General features: G+C 42.7%; 1 protein-coding gene across 1 annotated transcript in view; it reads left to right on the plus strand.

Annotated features, from left to right (window-relative positions):
* The window catches only part of LOC137537855 (kielin/chordin-like protein), a 267,049-nt gene that overhangs the window by 134,939 nt on the left and 113,791 nt on the right, over nucleotides 1-18,319 (plus strand). Inside the window, exons 17-19 of the mRNA XM_068259806.1 lie at nucleotides 1,987-2,115; nucleotides 6,137-6,238; nucleotides 7,394-7,522. Coding sequence (XP_068115907.1) covers nucleotides 1,987-2,115; nucleotides 6,137-6,238; nucleotides 7,394-7,522 — 360 coding nt within the window. The remainder of the gene's footprint in view (nucleotides 1-1,986; nucleotides 2,116-6,136; nucleotides 6,239-7,393; nucleotides 7,523-18,319) is intronic.

Here is an 18,319-nt window from a genome sequence, read left to right on the forward strand (position 1 = left end):
GCAGCAGGCTCTTGTGTACAACACCCAGCCCACAACCATTCTACCCCTCCCCAAGTGCACTGTACTGTAGTGATGCTGGAGAAGTTTGCAGAGCCAGTTCTGCTACATCAAAGGTGGACAGAGTGAGTGTAATAAGAAGCTGTGGCTGGGAGCACACTTGTCCATCGGTTCTCTGTATGTATTTTCTGCACACCATGTTTGTCTGTATGTGTGAAAACATGCATGTTTCACAGAGAAAATATCCTAGTCAGTATACGCAGTACCTAAGCATGATTCCAGAAATTTACTCTGGCATTCATGTAGTTTTGTTCTTCTGGAATCAGGTCCATCCTGTAGGCAGCACTGGAAACAAAGAAAAAAAATTCCAAGTCAACCTGGATCTTTTTTTCCCCCTTATTATAAAAATATTGCATTGGTGATGACTGTAAATGTGGAACGGCTAATTCACTAGCTTTTTTAAGGTAAACAAGCATCTCTATTACAAAAAAAATTAAACAAACATCCACCTAAGGGTGTGTGCTATAGGGGGGTTGACAAATATTACCATAGGCGCTGCTCCTGTCTTTATGTGTTCCTCCATCTTCTCCAGGGAGACCTGCAGGTACTGCAGTTTGAAGTGTCTATGCCAGTGTTGTCCTTGACCACTGAAATGCATGCTGAAAAATGTACTCACATAGAAATACTACATCTCTTGACAAGTAACACTGCCATGGGTACTTCAAAATTCTGCAGCTGCAGGTCTCCCTGGAGAAGATGGAGCAGTGCGTAAAGACGGGGGCAGGGATCAGCCCCCTGAGGGTAAGTAATGCCTGTCAACACATCTCTCCCCCATGGCACACTCTATTTACCAACCTCCCTTAGGGCCTCCTCGATCACATTTCCTTAACCAGGAGGATTCGGCGCATGCACAGTTTCAATTTTTTTTAACTGAGCAAGCACAGAATACTCCTGGCCATGCTGCCTACAGCCTTGGAAGGGCACAGAGGCTGAAGTGAAAAGGGCAGAAAGACAGTGAGGAACCAGGATGACTACAGGCGACTGGAAAAAGCCTCATGTAAATGAAACTGGGGACCTTAGTGCCACCTTAGGTTCCCTTTGAATTGTACCCCAGCAAAATGTAATGTTACTTGTACAAAGGTGTGTACGTGCCTTAACTTGAACAAGCTTGTACAATCGGATTCAACACCACTCAACATCTGATGTGGCCTTCCAGCCCAGCTATTGCAGCTTTCCAAGGTCACATAAGCCTTCCAGCTCATCTATTGCAGCTTTCCAAGGTCACATGAGCCTTCCAGCCCATCTATTGCAGCTTTCCAAGGTCACATGAGCCTTCCAGCCCATCTATTGCAGCTTTCCAAGGTCACATAAGCCTTCCAGCCCATCTATTGCAGCTTTCCAAGGCCACATGAGCCTTCCAGCCCATCTATTGCAGCTTTCCAAGGTCACATGAGCCTTCCAGCCCATCTATTGCAGCTTTCCAAGGTCACATAAGCCTTCCAGCCCATCTATTGCAGCTTTCCAAGGTCACATGAGCCTTCCAGCCCATCTATTGCAGCTTTCCAAGGTCACATAAGCCTTCCAGCTCATCTATTGCAGCTTTCCAAGGTCACATGAGCCTTCCAGCCCATCTATTGCAGCTTTCCAAGGTCACATGAGCCTTCCAGCTCATCTATTGCAGCTTTTCAAGGTGCTGAACATGTTTAACTCGAAGGTATGGCAAGATGAAAAAGGATGAGTTCCCCTAGTGTTACACTAGCTTATGAGAGTTGGGGTTTCCTTCAATTCTACCTAGCAGCTTTTATTCATCAGCAAAGGGAGGTGTCTTGCAAGGAAGAGAGCAAAGCCTCCCCCTTATCAGAAAATTCAGCTGGCTTTTTTTGGAAACTATTGGAGAACTACATGTTGAGAAAATAAGAAAAAAAAGCTATGTCAAAGTAAATGCAAGTTAAATGAGTCTTTAAAATGTTTTCTAATTTTGTTTTCAAGGAAGGAGACTCTGTTCCCTCCACATTCGACCAATGTGTAATCTACAGCTGCCAGCTGATAGAAGGGACTCTCATATCAACTGAAACTGTGAAGAACTGCCAATATAAGAGCCAGAGTGACTGTGGACCTGTAAGTTATTAGAGTATTATGCTGTAATAATGTAGAACTAGTAACATCCAACTATGGCATAAAAAAGTTAGAGTTTTAGTAGTTTTGGTTCACCCCAAGCTACTTGGATGTATTGTTGTTCTGGTCCAAGCCATATCCCATAGAGACATATCAATCTCCACCATGCAGAGTACCAACAGTCTGAAACAGACTGTCTGCATGTTGAGATTAATGCGGCTCTGTACATTTTAATAAGCAATAGGCTTACTATACACCAGTGTTTCGGAATGCAAGCCTGGCTTCAGGGGTATAAATAATTTGCATATTCAGTAGTGATGCATTGTGGGAGACCACAGTCACTCACTTAAAGCTTAATTATCACAAATACCTTCTGTTTTAAGGAGGCAAACTACACTGAGTATTGCTTTTAAGTAGGAGGGCCTTTCGGTCTCTTTTAGTCGCCTATACTTTCCTAGTAGTTTTGGATCACTCCAAGCTACTTGGGTATTCTGTTGAAAATAAATTCAGGTACATTTATACATATTAGTACTGGCAAACTTGTAAATGACATACAGTATGCAAACCAGTTAAATGGGCACTATGGTGAAATTATTATTTTTAAAGAATATGCATAATGTATGTAAAGATTTCATTTATTTTCACACAAATCTATAAAAAAATACAAGTACCTGCTGTGTAGGGTGCTCTGGTGGGATTAGTGGAAACTTCCAGAGCGTCACAAGGAGAGTCCTTTAGCAACACAAGTACATCTGCATTAACCACTTAAGTACCAGCGGTCTCTGAGACCGCTGGTACAAGAAACGGCAGAATAGCGGCGAATACCAACAAATCGCCGCACATACCTGCAGCAATCGCCATCACTGCCGCAGGTTGGGAACCTGGGCCACCCGCTGGCTGCTTTCATTGGCTCCTGACCCTGCCTATCGATGTAAGCTAATGGGAGCCGCTTACGTTGATAGACAGGGTCAGGAGCCAATGAAATCGGCTCCTGACCCATTCACAGGGCTCTGCCGTCATAGAGACGGCAGAGCGAGTGAGCAGCGGGGAGACAGCAGCAAGATTGTCGGGAGCGATGAAAACGGCGAGAATGCGCAGCGTCGGTGGATTGAAATCTACGCCCTGGCAGCCAGGTAGCCATCAAAACAGGGAGTAGATTTCAATTACTAAGGTCCTTAAGTAGTTGATGTCCTCCCACTTTTAGAATGAACTGTGCTGCAAGCCAGAAGGAAAGGTAGGCATGAAGATGGGTAATTACAGGTAAAAAATACAATTTTAATCAGGATTTTTATTTGTGTGAAAATAAAGTGCTCACGTAACACATGTCCTTGTCAGGCCCGGTTTTTCCGCACCGGAACCTATTGGCACAGCTGTCCTGGCACCCTAGTCTTTGCACTACTTGAACCTGCAATCCCTCACCAAACTGCACTGCAGGTGTGCTGGCTGTCCCAGCTGTCACTTCCCCCTTACGTCCCTTGCCCCTCATAGGTTGCTACAGGTGGCCCTTAGTATTAGGTAACCATAGGTAACCAGTATTGAGTACCCTCAATACTATGTAGCTACAGGAGTCCCTTAGTATTAGATAGCCAGAACAACCTCAGTACTAAGTAGCTAGAGTTGCCCCCGACTGAAGGGAGATCTAGTCAATGGAATGCCGAGTGCAGGGTGAGTAACCTCTCGATTACACTCCCATCAGGACTTTGCATAGGGAAGGAAGGAGGAAGAGGCTTTGGGAGGGGAGTGGCTCATACAGATGCCTTTCCATCATCAGGCACCTGTAGGCATGTGCCTTATGGTAAATCCGGCCCTGGTCCTTGTTATAAATTCCCACTCACTTTGCATGCATTGCCGAGCAGAGTTCTACTGCTTGAAAACACAGCTGGATACAAGGAACAAAGCAAGGGAAATGGACAAGAGGCGCCCTTGGTTACTTAGGCCCTGCTAGAGGCCGCAATGCAGTTTGTAGCTATGGTGGTGCCGAGTATGTAACATGGGAGCTGGAGATGGCAAAGTTTGACTATGGTATAGCCGTAGCATGATTGTGGCGGTTAGTCTGGTAGGAGTTTGGCTGTTGTATAGCCAAATTCAGGCTGACAGTGCTTTGATTATAGATGCTCAGCTATTGTATAGCCAAGTGCCGTTCAGCTACAGAGCTTCGTTTCTCACAACGGCCCTTATTTAATTCACCTTTTCTCCTATGAGATACTTTTTCATCTGTTTAAAATAGCTTTTCAGCACTCTGCAATTGAGAAAATACTTAAAGGAATACTTAAGTCTGCTAAAAAAAATGACTTTTACTCACCCGGGGCTCCCTTCAGTGCCCTGCAGCTTAACGGTGCCCTCGCCGTGTCCCTCTGATGTGCCGTGTCCCTCCGATGCACCTGGACTCGCCTGCGGCCACTTCCGGTTTGGCCGGCACTTTTTTTAGCAGACATAAGTATTCCTTTAAGTATGAGAAAAAGTACCTATTCTGAATATTTTCTTGCTTGCTGGTGGCTCAATATGCAGTTTATTGATAAGGTGTGAAAATATCACCTAGGAGAAAACTTAAGAGAAAACGTGAATTGAATAAGAACCAATGGGTGCTCATCTAGAGTATAGTTGAGCACTGGGGGAGATTACTTACGGAGCCGGGGGTTCGGCAACAGCAGGCAGCAGTTTGGCAGTAACAATGGGCGCTTAACTAGTATAGCTGAGTGTCGGGGGAAGGGGTTACTTATGGCATGGGGGGTTCCACTACAGCAGGTTCTGGGTGCCCTGCGTTGGGTTAGTGTTAGGTGTAGGTGGAGAGGCGGGTAATGTAAGAGTTAGATTACTGAAGTCAACAGTAGAACATCGGTAACATTACTGATATTCTACTATTATTGGCTTTCTCTGGTGCCCACATTACCAGACACCTTATTTCTATGTATGCATAAGAAATACCATTGTTTGCATATTGCAATATGATTTAGCTCTGCTATGACAGAGAAAGTTCTGCCTCTTGCATTGTCATGTTTTTTTATTACATACTGCCATTTAGCGTAATGTGTTGCAAAGTAATATGTAGTACTGCGTGTCACCAGTGTGAACATTCATGAAAAGCAGGATGACAGAAGTATCTCCCTGCGAGGTGTCTGGGAACATCACCAGCAAGGTGGATGGTAAAAGATTAGAATGACTCTCCCATTAGATGTCCTGTTTTATGTGAGCTATGCATAAACTACATAGTGTTTACATATTTACATCTGCCCCGTTACTTATTTTGTCTGTTCCTTATCAGGAAGTTCCTATAGGCAATTGGGCATGGCCTTCTTTTTTTTGTACCTTGATATTGATGTACGGTATTTGCTAACAGTGCAATGTTTGTACTATTAGAACAAGGGCCCTGATTCACAAAGCGGTGATAACTCAGTTATCACGCCTAAAAGACTTTAGGCGTGATAAGCCGTGCAAAGCTGAGTTATCACCGATTTGTGCTGCTCTTCGCGCGAAGCTCCCGCGCGCAAAGTTTTGCGCGCGTAGCGCACCGCGCTGCACGCGCAAAGTCCCATAGGGCTCAATGGACACTGCGCGCGAAGCACGGTACACTGCGCGCGCAGCGCGGTGCGCTACGCGCGCAAAACTTTGCGCGCGGGAGATCGCGCGAGTTTCTTCTTATCACGCCTAAACTGAGTTTAGGCGTGATAAAGGGCTTTTCACAGGCGTGCAAACACTTTGCACCGCTTTGTGAATCAAGCCCATGGTGTGCTTTTAGCTGATTTGCACTCTTAGGGCTTGATTCACAAAGCGGTGCTAACCTAGTTAGCACGCCTAAAGACCTTTGGGCGTGATAAGCATTGCACTAAGTAGGTTAGCACCGCTTTGAGGGAAAAACTTGCACGCAAAGTTTTGGCCGCGCAAAGTCCAGTGCACACGAAATGTCGCATAGGGTTTAATGGCGTTGCGCAAGTAATATGGTGGTGCTATATACTGTAAATCAATACTATAAAATAGTGTTTTTTTGGAGACTAATAAATGATCAATTGCTATTTATTTTTTCCAGGGTGAGACGTTTGAACTACTTTTTGGGGACCGATGCTGTGGAAAGTGTGTGAAGACATCATGTGCATTTGTACAGCCAGATGGATCCATACTAAATGTAAATGTAAGTTAACTCCACTTACTCTTTATAGTAAATGTACATGTGACCATTATGCTTCACATACAGCCATTCTGTTGCCTGACTTAATACTGGTAATTATTGTATTAAGATTAGTCAGGGATGCTGTTAAGGTTTTTGTGGCCCCAAGCGGCACATAATTTGAGCCCCTCTCCCTGAAAAATGAGTGTGGCCATGACATGATGTAGACGGAGAAAACTGCATGATTCTATCATATCAATATGTACCATAAATCTCTGAGGAATGACATGAAGGATTAAGGCAGTTCTAATGGAAGACAGTCTGTGACACTGAGGATAGTCAGTGACATTACCATATATATTACTATATAATCTGCGCAGGAGAATTTGAGGTAGCCATACCAAGGAATCAGTGGCCTTTCCCAAAGGTAAATCGCTACTCAGTGACGAGGGCCCCTCCGTTCATTTGCCTTAAACCCCTGTAGATTTCATCCAGGTGCATTGCCTCAGGGGCGCATTTCACCAGGGTTGTACCACACAAAGTTGACAGTGCATGTACTGTATAATGCACCATGATAAACCAGGCCCAGCCACACAGCAGATTGGACAAAGAGAGCCTCAGCAAAGCTAGAATTGGAGCCATTTCGGTGGCAGTCTGGCAGTCAACTACCAAACCCCTGCCCCTCAATATTTTAGTAATTTAATTGGAGCTAACTAAGAGCTATATCATGTGGGCATTTGCAGCTATAAGGCAAAGCCAGGAGTCTAGGGCATTATTCTATCTGCCTGCCCAGTGCAGTGCTATCAGTCATCTCATTACCAGGGCTGTCTCAGCCCATCTAATTAGTCAGAGACAGGCGACAGACAAGTTGTGGGTTTAACTTATAGTTAGCACTGCTTATTGTAAAGCTGTATTGGATGTAATTTGGAGAAATAGTATGTTTTTCAGTTTTTTTTTGTTCCCCCCCCCCCTCTTTTCCCTTTAAAATGTATTGAAAATAAGGTAATTACTAAACAAAATTATGACACACTAAAAGCTTAATTTAGCTGTGATTAGTAGTATCATTTAGCTGTGATTAGTAGTAATAAAGTTATTGGCGAATTAATAGGAGCAGTGCTGATATGTGAAAATTGGTTTGGTCCTGAAGTGGTTAATCTATTTTCTAATTGGCTTTTCAAGGAAGGACCACCGGTTCCCTCCAGCTTCGACAACTGTGTATTCTACAACTGCACAATGTCAGCAGGAAGTCTCATATCAACAGAAACTCAGAAAAGCTGCCAATATCAGACTCAGAAAGACTGTGGAGTTGTAAGTCATAATATCTAATATACAATATACTGTAATAACTACTAACATTTAACAACTTCATGGAAAGGGTAACAGTTTTAGAATTATATAATGTGATTCATGTACATTTATAAATATTAATGTTAGAAAGAAAATGAGGAGCACCCAAATGGTAATAGATAATGAAGTGGTGTGCCTAGACTTAGTATTCCAATAGGATCAATGGACATCAACGAAGCAAAGAGTAGCACAGTCCGTAGCAGCTTGACAAAGGAATGCATACCTTAAAACAGCAGCCTGTCGCTGCTGTATTTGTAATACCTGCAATATGGTACAATAAAAGTAGTTTAATGACTGCTGATTGTCATCACTAATGGTGCCGGTTCATTACTACTTTAGGCAAAGTTCTGGAGTGGCACACCTTACCCGTTTATTGTTGGATGATGAACCTGGGTGTTAGGCAACGTCACCCAAATGACAATGATATCGAGCAGAGATCGGTTCGCACACCTTCATTCCAATGCAGTTTTCACATTTATTGCTTAAGTCAGCACACGCTTGACAATTATTTCGGGGCCACGGAGGGTCCTCTTCTTCAGAAAAGTGCAGGCACTTTTCTGAAGAAGGGGACACTCCACGGCCCCGAAACAAGGTCCCAAAAACAAGCTTGTGCTGACTTATGCAATAAATGTGAAAACTGCATTGGAATGAAAGTGTGGGAACCTAACTATGCTTGATATCATCGCTACTTTAAATATAATTAATGCCAAACGTAAAAAGAGCAATGTAACGTAATGCACCTTCATACACACTCATATATATCGGTGCGTTGGGAGTTCTAAAAAAAGTCGCACGTGAGAAAGAAATCCGGGATAAAGGGCAACACCTCATAATACAGGGATACAGACAGAAAGCACTACAAGAACAACATTTGAATATGACAATAAATAAACCCCTTTAAAGAGGTTTGGAAAAAAAAATCAGTTCAATCAACATTTTAATCTATATTTCCCCATAAATCAAAATTGACTGTGCATCACATTGGGCCATATGCAATTAACTTTTTCACCTGAGATTTCTCCTAGGAGATAATTTTTCATCTTCAAATTAAAATACCTTTTTCAGGACTTGTCAACTAAAAAAGTACCAAAAAGCAAATGACAAAGGACTATTAAAATTATTTTGAGCATGTTCTTGCTTTCTGATGGCTTAAAATGCATTTTATTGACACATTTAAAAATATCACCCAGGAGAAAACTCATGAAAAAAAAAGTTAATTGCATATGGGCCACTGTGTTTTGCAATATACCTGTATGTTACCAGCATAAACATTATTGATAATAGAGGTATCTCCCAGCTAGGTGTTTGATAATATCTGTACCAGTGGTGTGGATGGGAAAACGTTACAATAGCTCTCCCGCCGGAGATATTTTTTCTCTAACTTGCTGTTGTATCTGTGTCACAGAAAGTAACAGAATTCACACAATGGTATACACAGGTGAAAACACAGTGTGGCACTAAAACAGAGCAATGTTTCATCAGTGATGGTAACAAGTCAGCCCTTACCCAGATAGATAAATCTATAAACAGACGATGCCAAGAAGCACAGTACACTGAAAGAAACAAGGAATGCAGTTCATAGAATGAGACAAAATGGACACTGCTCACAGTTTATGCAACAAGTGGTGTATTTTGCAACAATTCAAAGGGTATACAAGAAGATTACATAAACCATACCAACAGATGTATAAATAAACTGGGTGGAAACGGAAACAAACGAACCTGTCATGATGTCGGTTTAAGTCCTAAGACTCTTTGTCACATGCAGTCTGGGCCAAGGACTGCATGTGATTTCAAATTACACCACTTGATGTATAAACCGGGAGTCTTATTCTATGTACCAACATCCGCACAGTCCTAGCCCATCCTCTTCCACACATAGAAAGTCAGCCTTACTCTAACATTGACAATGGAATCTTTGGACCATTTGCAATTCACTTTTTCTTCCGAATTTTCTCCTAGGTGATATTTTCACACTTTGTCATAAAACACCTTTTAAACCACCTTTAAACATTCTCAAAATAATTTTGATAGTACTTTTTCACCAACTTTTGAGTAGTTTTTTAAATTGTAAAATGCTGAAAAGTTATTTTAAAGAGGAACTGCAGTGAAAATAACATCATGAAAAAAATGCTTAATTTTTACAATAATTATTAATAAATTATTTATCCAGTGTTTGCTCTTTCCTCTCCCTGATTTACATTCTGACATTTATCACATGGCGACATCTTTACTGCTGCCAGGTAATGTCTGTGGAGGGAGATGATACCCATTTTGGCAGTTGGATACAGTTGTTATTTCTCACAATGCAACAAGACTCCCACAGTGTGATGTCAGTACCAAGATACTGGAATCACACTGTAGGAGGGGTTTTACCACAATATCAGCAACACAGAGACCCCAGGATGATCTATTTGAGAAAAGGCAAAGATTTCTCATGGGAAAATGGGTATCAACTACTGAAAGGGATAAGTTCAATCCTTGCTTGCATTTCCTCTTTAAAGCAGTAGGCTCAGCCATACTATGCCAGGAAAAAAACACATATATAAGTAGATAAATACTTGATCTACTTACATAACACAGGTATTATACTGTCCTTGTTTTGATTTCAGTGAATGTTATATAGTAAATGACGAGAATTCTGTTCCTGGTGGGGGCCATGTCTTTTGCCCACAGTTAAGGCTAACTCATGATGTCATTTCTGCCCTTTACTTTTTTTCTTGTCTCCTCCAATCGCTGAGTCGCCTCAGCCTTGCTTGTAAACACAAGTGAGTAGGGGATTAGGTTTCAGATAAGAAGCTGTCAGGGAAATAAAGGAAAGAGGAGGAATAGATTATAGATAAAAAGGACCCCCAGCATGCAATTCTTTGGCACGACTACTAAAGGGCCAGTGTTCCTTAAGTAGGTGATAACTCTAAATCATAACAGCAGAAAAAGTTTTGAAAGTTTTGAATGCAGGCTTAGCATCTTTATCACTTAATACACTCAGACCAGTTGCTGTTGAAATTTGATTTTTATGGTGACGATACCGCTTTAAAGAGAGGATGAAAATTATCACCTAGGAGATAACTCAGGAGAAAAAGTGAATTGCGTATGGACCCTTGAGTTTTTAAAATCCGCTATCCTGCATATATAGAATCCGGGTATATGCATGTAAATATGCAAATCGGATGTTACAAGCAGTGGCTCCTCATTAGATCAAGTTTAGGTAAATCAGTATAGAAGTCAAGAGTAGAGATAAATGAAATTGCCCGGCAATCTCATGAAAAATTTCCTGTGGTTCTACAAATTTTCGAAGTTTTGCGAATAGTATTATAGCCAATACCGGCAAATTTAGTGGTTAATAGCAAAGCCCCATGGGTGCAATCAGTGCTGATCGTAATGGAAAAAGCTACGCTTACGGATCATTACGCGTAATTTTACGCTATTACGCATTACGAAATTACGCTTACGGCATAGACATTCAATTTCGGTACATGTCTGTAATTACGCATTGCCCTTACGCAATTACGCGTAAGAATACCGTAATTCAAGTTGTTACGTTATAGGCTTACGCGTAAATTCCTACTAGCAATTAATGCGTAAAGTCATGCTGCCAAGCGGAAAAGTTGACGCATGGATCAATGTTAGGTAGCCGCCGACTTTAAGGGTTAATAGCAAAGCCCCCTTAAGTGCTAAGAGCCTCAAATTTGGAGAATATATTAAGGAGATCAGAAGGAATAAGAGGGAAAAATTTTTTTTCAAAAAGACCTTATAGTTTTTGAGAAAATCGATGTTAAAGTTTCAAAGGAAAAATAGATACATTTAAAAACCCGCCGACTTTAACGGTTAATAGCAAAGCCTGCTTAAAATTTAGAAACACCAAATTTACCGGGTATATTAAGGGGATCAGTGGGAATAAGAGGAAAAAATTTTTTTTCAAAAAGACCTTATAGTTTTTGAGAAAATCGATTTTTAAGTTTCAAGGACAAAAATGTCTTTTAAATGCGGAAAATGTCAGTTTTTTTTGCACAGGTAACAATAGTGTTTTATTTTCATAGATTCCCCCAAGTGGGAAGAGTTTTACTTACTTCGTTCTGAGTGTGGGAAATATTAAAAAAAAAACGACGTGGGGTCCCCCCTCCCAGACCTCTTTAACCCCTTGTCCCCCATGCAGACTGGGATAGCCAGAATGCGGAGCACCGGCCGCGTGGGGCTCCGCACCCTGACTATACCAGCCCGCATGGTCCATGGATTGGGGGGTCTCGGAAGGGGAGGGGCAGCCAAGCTTTCCCCTCCCCCTCCGAGCCCTTGTCCAATCCAAGGACAAGGGGCTCTTCTCCACCTCCGATGGGCGGTGGAGGTGGAGGCCGCGATTTCCTGGGGGGGAGGTTCATGGTGGCATCTGGGAGTCCCCTTTAAAAAGGGGTCCCCCAGATGCCCACCCCCCCTCCCAGGAGAAATGAGTATAGAGGTACTTGTACCCCTTACCCATTTCCTTTAAGAGTTAAAAGTAAATAAACACACAGACACTTTGAAAAAGTATTTTAATTGAACAAAAAACATAACCACGAAAAAAGTCCTTTAATATTCTTAATTAACCATTAATACTTACCTGTCCCTTTAAAAGCCAGTTCCCACGCAATATCCTCGGAAATATACTAATCAGTTACAATGTAACAAAGCTATTACAATGTAACAACTTTGTTACTTTGTAACACCACCGCACCCGACGTCACTCGCCGCCACCGCCGCGTCTGCGCTGACCCGACAGAGCTCTGAGCTATATAGCTCAGAGCTCCCTAAGCATCTTTGTATTTGGGCTCCAAGGAGCCCCATTGGTCCTTAGCAGACCAATGGGGTTCCTTTAAATCAGAAGGAACCCCATTGGTCTGCTAAGGACCAATGGGGCTCCTTGGAGCCCAAATACAAAGATGCTAAGAGAGCTCTGAGCTATATAGCTCAGAGCTCTGTCGGGTCCGTGCGGGACGCTAAGTCCCCGCCGCCTCCCGCTGTCCTCCCCGCCTCTTCCACATGTCACCCACATGTCACCCACATGTGGGTGACATGTGGGTGACAGATGTGGGCGGGGCTGACAGCGGGAGGCGGCGGGGACTTAGCGTCCCGCACTGACCCGACAGAGCTCTGAGCTATATAGCTCAGAGCTCTCTTAGCATCTTTGTATTTGGGCTCCAAGGAGCCCCATTGGTCCTTAGCAGACCAATGGGGTTCCTTCTGATTTAAAGGAACCCCATTGGTCTGCTAAGGACCAATGGGGCTCCTTGGAGCCCAAATACAAAGATGCTTAGGGAGCTCTGAGCTATATAGCTCAGAGCTCTGTCGGGTCAGCGCAGACGCGGCAGTGGCGGCGAGTGACGTCGGGTGCGGTGGTGTTACAAAGTAACAAAGTTGTTACATTGTAATAGCTTTGTTACATTGTAACTGATTAGTATATTTCCGAGGATATTGCGTGGGAACTGGCTTTTAAAGGGACAGGTAAGTATTAATGGTTAATTAAGAATATTAAAGGACTTTTTTCGTGGTTATGTTTTTTGTTCAATTAAAATACTTTTTCAAAGTGTCTGTGTGTTTATTTACTTTTAACTCTTAAAGGAAATGGGTAAGGGGTACAAGTACCTCTATACTCATTTCTCCTGGGAGGGGGGGTGGGCATCTGGGGGACCCCTTTTTAAAGGGGACTCCCAGATGCCACCATGAACCTCCCCCCCAGGAAATCGCGGCCTCCACCTCCACCGCCCATCGGAGGTGGAGAAGAGCCCCTTGTCCTTGGATTGGACAAGGGCTCGGAGGGGGAGGGGAAAGCTTGGCTGCCCCTCCCCTTCCGAGACCCCCCAATCCATGGACCATGCGGGCTGGTATAGTCAGGGTGCGGAGCCCCACGCGGCCGGTGCTCCGCATTCTGGCTATCCCAGTCTGCATGGGGGACAAGGGGTTAAAGAGGTCTGGGAGGGGGGACCCCACGTCGTTTTTTTTTTAATATTTCCCACACTCAGAACGAAGTAAGTAAAACTCTTCCCACTTGGGGGAATCTATGAAAATAAAACACTATTGTTACCTGTGCAAAAAAAACTGACATTTTCCGCATTTAAAAGACATTTTTGCCCTTGAAACTTAAAAATCGATTTTCTCAAAAACTATAAGGTCTTTTTGAAAAAAATTTTTTTCCTCTTATTCCCACTGATCCCCTTAATATACCCTGTAAATTTGGTGTTTCTAAATTTTAAGCAGGCTTTGCTATTAACCGTTAAAGTCGGCGGGTTTTTAAATGTATCTATTTTTCCTTTGAAACTTTAACATCGATTTTCTCAAAAACTATAAAGTCTTTTTGAAAAAAAAATTTTTCCTCTTATTCCTTCTGATCTCCTTAATATATTCTCCAAATTTGAGGCTCTTAGCACTTAAGTGGGCTTTGCTATTAACCCTTAAAGTCGGCGGCTTTTTTATATTATACGGGAGCGTAATATTACGCGATTACGGCAGACTGTGTAATTTCAATGGGAGTTTACTGTCTTACGCGTAATTTGTTACGCGTAAAACGTAACCCACGGTCTACGCGTAATTAATTACGCGTAATACCGTAACCTTACACGTAACGCTTACGGTGCATTTGTAGTGAATTACGATGCGTAATTACGCTAATGCGTAATTTCGGCCCAGCACTGGGTGCAATAATCGATTTGCTAAGTATTTTAGGAAGAATAGTGTGAACAAGAAAAAAATTAAGTATTTCAAAAAGACCTTGTGGTTTTTTAATAAATTGACTTTGAAGTAATGATAGGAAAAATGTGTTTTTTGTTTTTTTAATACGGTTAAATGTATAATTGGGAGGCTAAAGATTTATGCATGGCAAAATGCGGGCTGCCACACTGGTCATTGCAGTCAAAGGCCCGCTTTGAAATTGCAGGTCATTTGTGTTTTGTGTTCACGGTTTCCCCTTAAATCAGACACCTTTCTGCGTTTTCCCTACGTGTGTGTGTGTTGCAATTACAATGTATTCCACTGCAAAAGAGAAACCATGAACAAAACTGTGAGCTTGAAAACATGATTCCAGACGCGAATACACAATGACTTAAACAAGGGAATCACTCACAAAAACGCACTGTTAAGTGTACACCCTGCCTTACCATCCGTATTGCTGCTGTACATATATTCCCAGCAAAAGCTGTGAATTTTCTACCAGGCTTTCCTGTTGGTTAGTACATTGACAGTGCAATTATCAACAGGAAACCCCAGGGCAGATTGTAATGCTTTTGCCAGGTATCACAGTATAGCCGTAATACGCGTACATCAAAAAAGGGCACCTGGAAAAAAGGGTGCGTGGTGTAGCCGAAATGTAATGATTTTGTCAATAACCAAATTTTATCGTTTGTTGTTGTAATAAAAATATTGTTTATAACACTGAAAACGAAAATATATGTATAATTGTATAATATTGTGTATAACCTGCTTTTATCGTTTCTTAATGTATTAAATCTGAAAATATTGTTTATAACACTGAAAACGATAATATATGTATAATCGTTATAATTGTATAATATTGTGTATAACCTTCATTTATCGTTTCTTTATGTAATAAAATCTTGAAAGATCATTTATAACAATGAAAAAAAAAAAATAAGTACGCTTGTTATAAGAGTAAAACAGTAAATATTACTAACATTTTACTACAACATAACCTAACCCTACTCTCACACAGACCCCTCCCTCTACCTACAGTGGGATGCGAAAGTTTGGGCAACCTTGTCAATCGTCATGATTTTCCTGTATAAATCGTTGGTTGTTACGATAAAAAATGTCAGTTAAATATATCATATAGGGGACACACACAGTGATATTTGAGAAGTGAAATGAAGTTTTTGGATTTACAGAAAGTGCGCAATAATTGGGCAATAATTGTTTAAACAAAATTAGAAAAAAACAATGAAATCAATATTTAGTAGATCCTCCTTTTGCAGAAATTACAGTCTCTAAATGCTTCCTGTAGGTTCCACCGATCACTGTCCTCGCCAGCTGTCCATGATGCAAGCAGCTTTTCTTGATAGTACACTGGCAAATTTAAGCTCCACCTCCCCCCCCCCCCCCCCCCAGCCTCATCACTGTCCCATGCCCAGCCTGTCTAATTGCCGCTCTCCCTGAAGTGTCAGCGCTGCTGATACAGTGATTATAGTGTCAATGTGCAGCGCCAGGGAGAGAGCAGCGTTATTGATCCCAGCCGCAGGTATCCATCTCAGCCAGATCTGAGGCAAGATACCTGGAACAATTAACCCTTATCATCTACAAGCATAATTCCAACACTGTGCTGCTGTTAATGTTATGAATTAACACAATAACAGGAGCACAGTGTGGGGAAGGTGCATGGAGATCATGCAGGGTCATTTGCTCCAGGTATTTTGCCGCATACATGTAAAAACAACATATAAATAATGTACAGTGATCTCCTTAAAGGATACATAACCATAAAATCTATTTAAGAGAAGGACGATTAGTATCTGTGTGGGGAGTTGTACAGTTGGTCGACTTATACTTGAGAAATCAACAAATTCCAGCTTAAAGAGAAACTCCGACTAAGAATTTAACTTTATCCCAATCAGTAGCTGATACCCCCTTTTACATGAGAAATATAATGATTTTCACAAACAGACCATCAGGGGGCACTGTATGACTGATTTTGTGCTGAAACCCCTCCCACAAGAGGCTCTGGTACCGTACGGTACTCTGGGCAAACTGCCACAATGTAACAATGTTCACAGACAGGAAATGGCTGTTTACAGCTGTCTGCAAGGCCAGAACAGCTAGAAACAGCTATATAACCTGCCCACAGTAAAAATGTCACCATGTAATAAATTTCAGAATGTGAATCTGGGAGAGGAAAGATTTTACAATGAGCAAACACTGCCTAAATCATTTATACATAATTATGGTAAAAATGAAGCACTTTTTTTATTACATTATTTTCACTGGAGTTCCTCTTTAAGAGGGTCAAATATTGGGGTCAACTTATACACGAGGTCGACTTATATTTGAGTATATACGGTAAACAGTTATTGTGCACTTTCTGTAAATCCAATAAACTTCTCAAATATCACACTGTGTGTCTCCTATATGATATATTTAACCACTTTGTCCACTGCTACAGTATATCTACGTCATCTGTGGCACCCTCCAAGCCACCATGACATAGGCGTACGAGAGAGAACGGCGCCGGAGACTTGGGCGCAGAACACAGCCAGTATATGGCTGATCCTGCTGCCGCACAACTCCGGGCCGTGTTAATTACTATTCCTTCTCCAGGCCGACATGGATAGTGGGGGAATGAAATAATTTGGCTTCCAGCAATTGCGTGTTCATGACATAGATATACTGACTTGCTTGCAGCCCTGCTGTGCACGATCGGGTGCGCTTCAGAGCCCATCCCCCGGCACTGTCAGCTGCCTTACTAATTGGTGAAAGGGAAAATGTTCCCTTGTAGCCAATTAGTGACCCCCCCCCTGCGGATGAACGATCACCGCTGTTGGAAACAGCGGTGATCCTTCATCTCTCCCCCTCCGCGCCAGATCGATAAAAAAATGCCCCTGCAAGGATATTATCTCACCTTACCTGGTTCCTGCGATCATCCTTCAGCCCCAGCTTCCATTCACCGCGGTGCATGCAGCCCTGTGATGCCGAACATCCGGGTTGCGGCTTGATGACGTCATCAAGCTGGGACCCGGTGTTCGGTATAACACGGCTGAGTGCAGCGCGGTGAATGGAAGCTGGGGCTGAAGGATGATCGCAGGAACCAGGTAAGGGGAGATATTCTGCTTGCAGGGGCATTTTTTTATCGATCTGGCCACATAGGGGGCAGAGTAGTAAGGGGGGGAACACATCTGGCTACCCATAATGGAGGGTGGGGGTAGTGTTCCGAAAGAGGGGGGGTTGAAATGTATTTTGGGGCCCATCAGGGTAACAGGGGGTGGGGAATTAATAATGGGGGGCACATCTGATGGTCCTGGGGGCCATAACCTAACACTGGGGGCACATTTGGCTATAATGGGGAGGGGGCGCTAATCCTGGGGGCACATCTGGCTACAATGGGAAACATTGATCCTGGGGACACATCTTGCTATAATGGTGGGCCCTATTCCGGGGGGGGGGGGGCGCATCTGTCTATATGGGGGGCTAGCAAATACAGGGGACAGATCTGGCTATACTGGGGGGCTGATATTGGGGGGCACATCTGGCTATACTGGGGGGGCTGATACTGGGGAAACGCCTAGCTATCTATCCTTGGGGGACGTAATACTGGTGGCATGTTTGTTATCTACTGTAACATTTTTTATTTTTTACTAGAATTGGTGAAACCTAAGGATTAATGCAATTTTTCATTTCCCCCCCTCTTTTTCCCATTAAAATGCATAGAATTTTTTTTTTCTTGGGTCAAAATACCCCCCTATGAAAGTCTAGTATGTCCTGAAAAAAACAATACTTAGATCATTAGGTGTCGTGAGTAGTGTTGGGCGAACATCTAGATGTTCGGGTTCGGGCCGAACAGGCCGAACATGGCCGCGATGTTCGGGTGTTCGACCCGAACTCCGAACATAATGGAAGTCAATGGGGACCCGAACTTTTGTGGTTTGTAAAGCCTCCTTACATGCTACATACCCCAAATTTGCAGGGTATGTGCACCTTGGGAGTGGGTACAAGAGGAAAAAAAAATTAGCAAAAAGAGCTTATAGTTTTTGAGAAAATCGATTTTAAAGTTTCAAAGGGAAAACTGTC

The sequence above is a fragment of the Hyperolius riggenbachi genome, chromosome 11 (assembly GCF_040937935.1).
Source record: "Hyperolius riggenbachi isolate aHypRig1 chromosome 11, aHypRig1.pri, whole genome shotgun sequence".
Lineage (NCBI taxonomy): Eukaryota > Metazoa > Chordata > Amphibia > Anura > Hyperoliidae > Hyperolius > Hyperolius riggenbachi.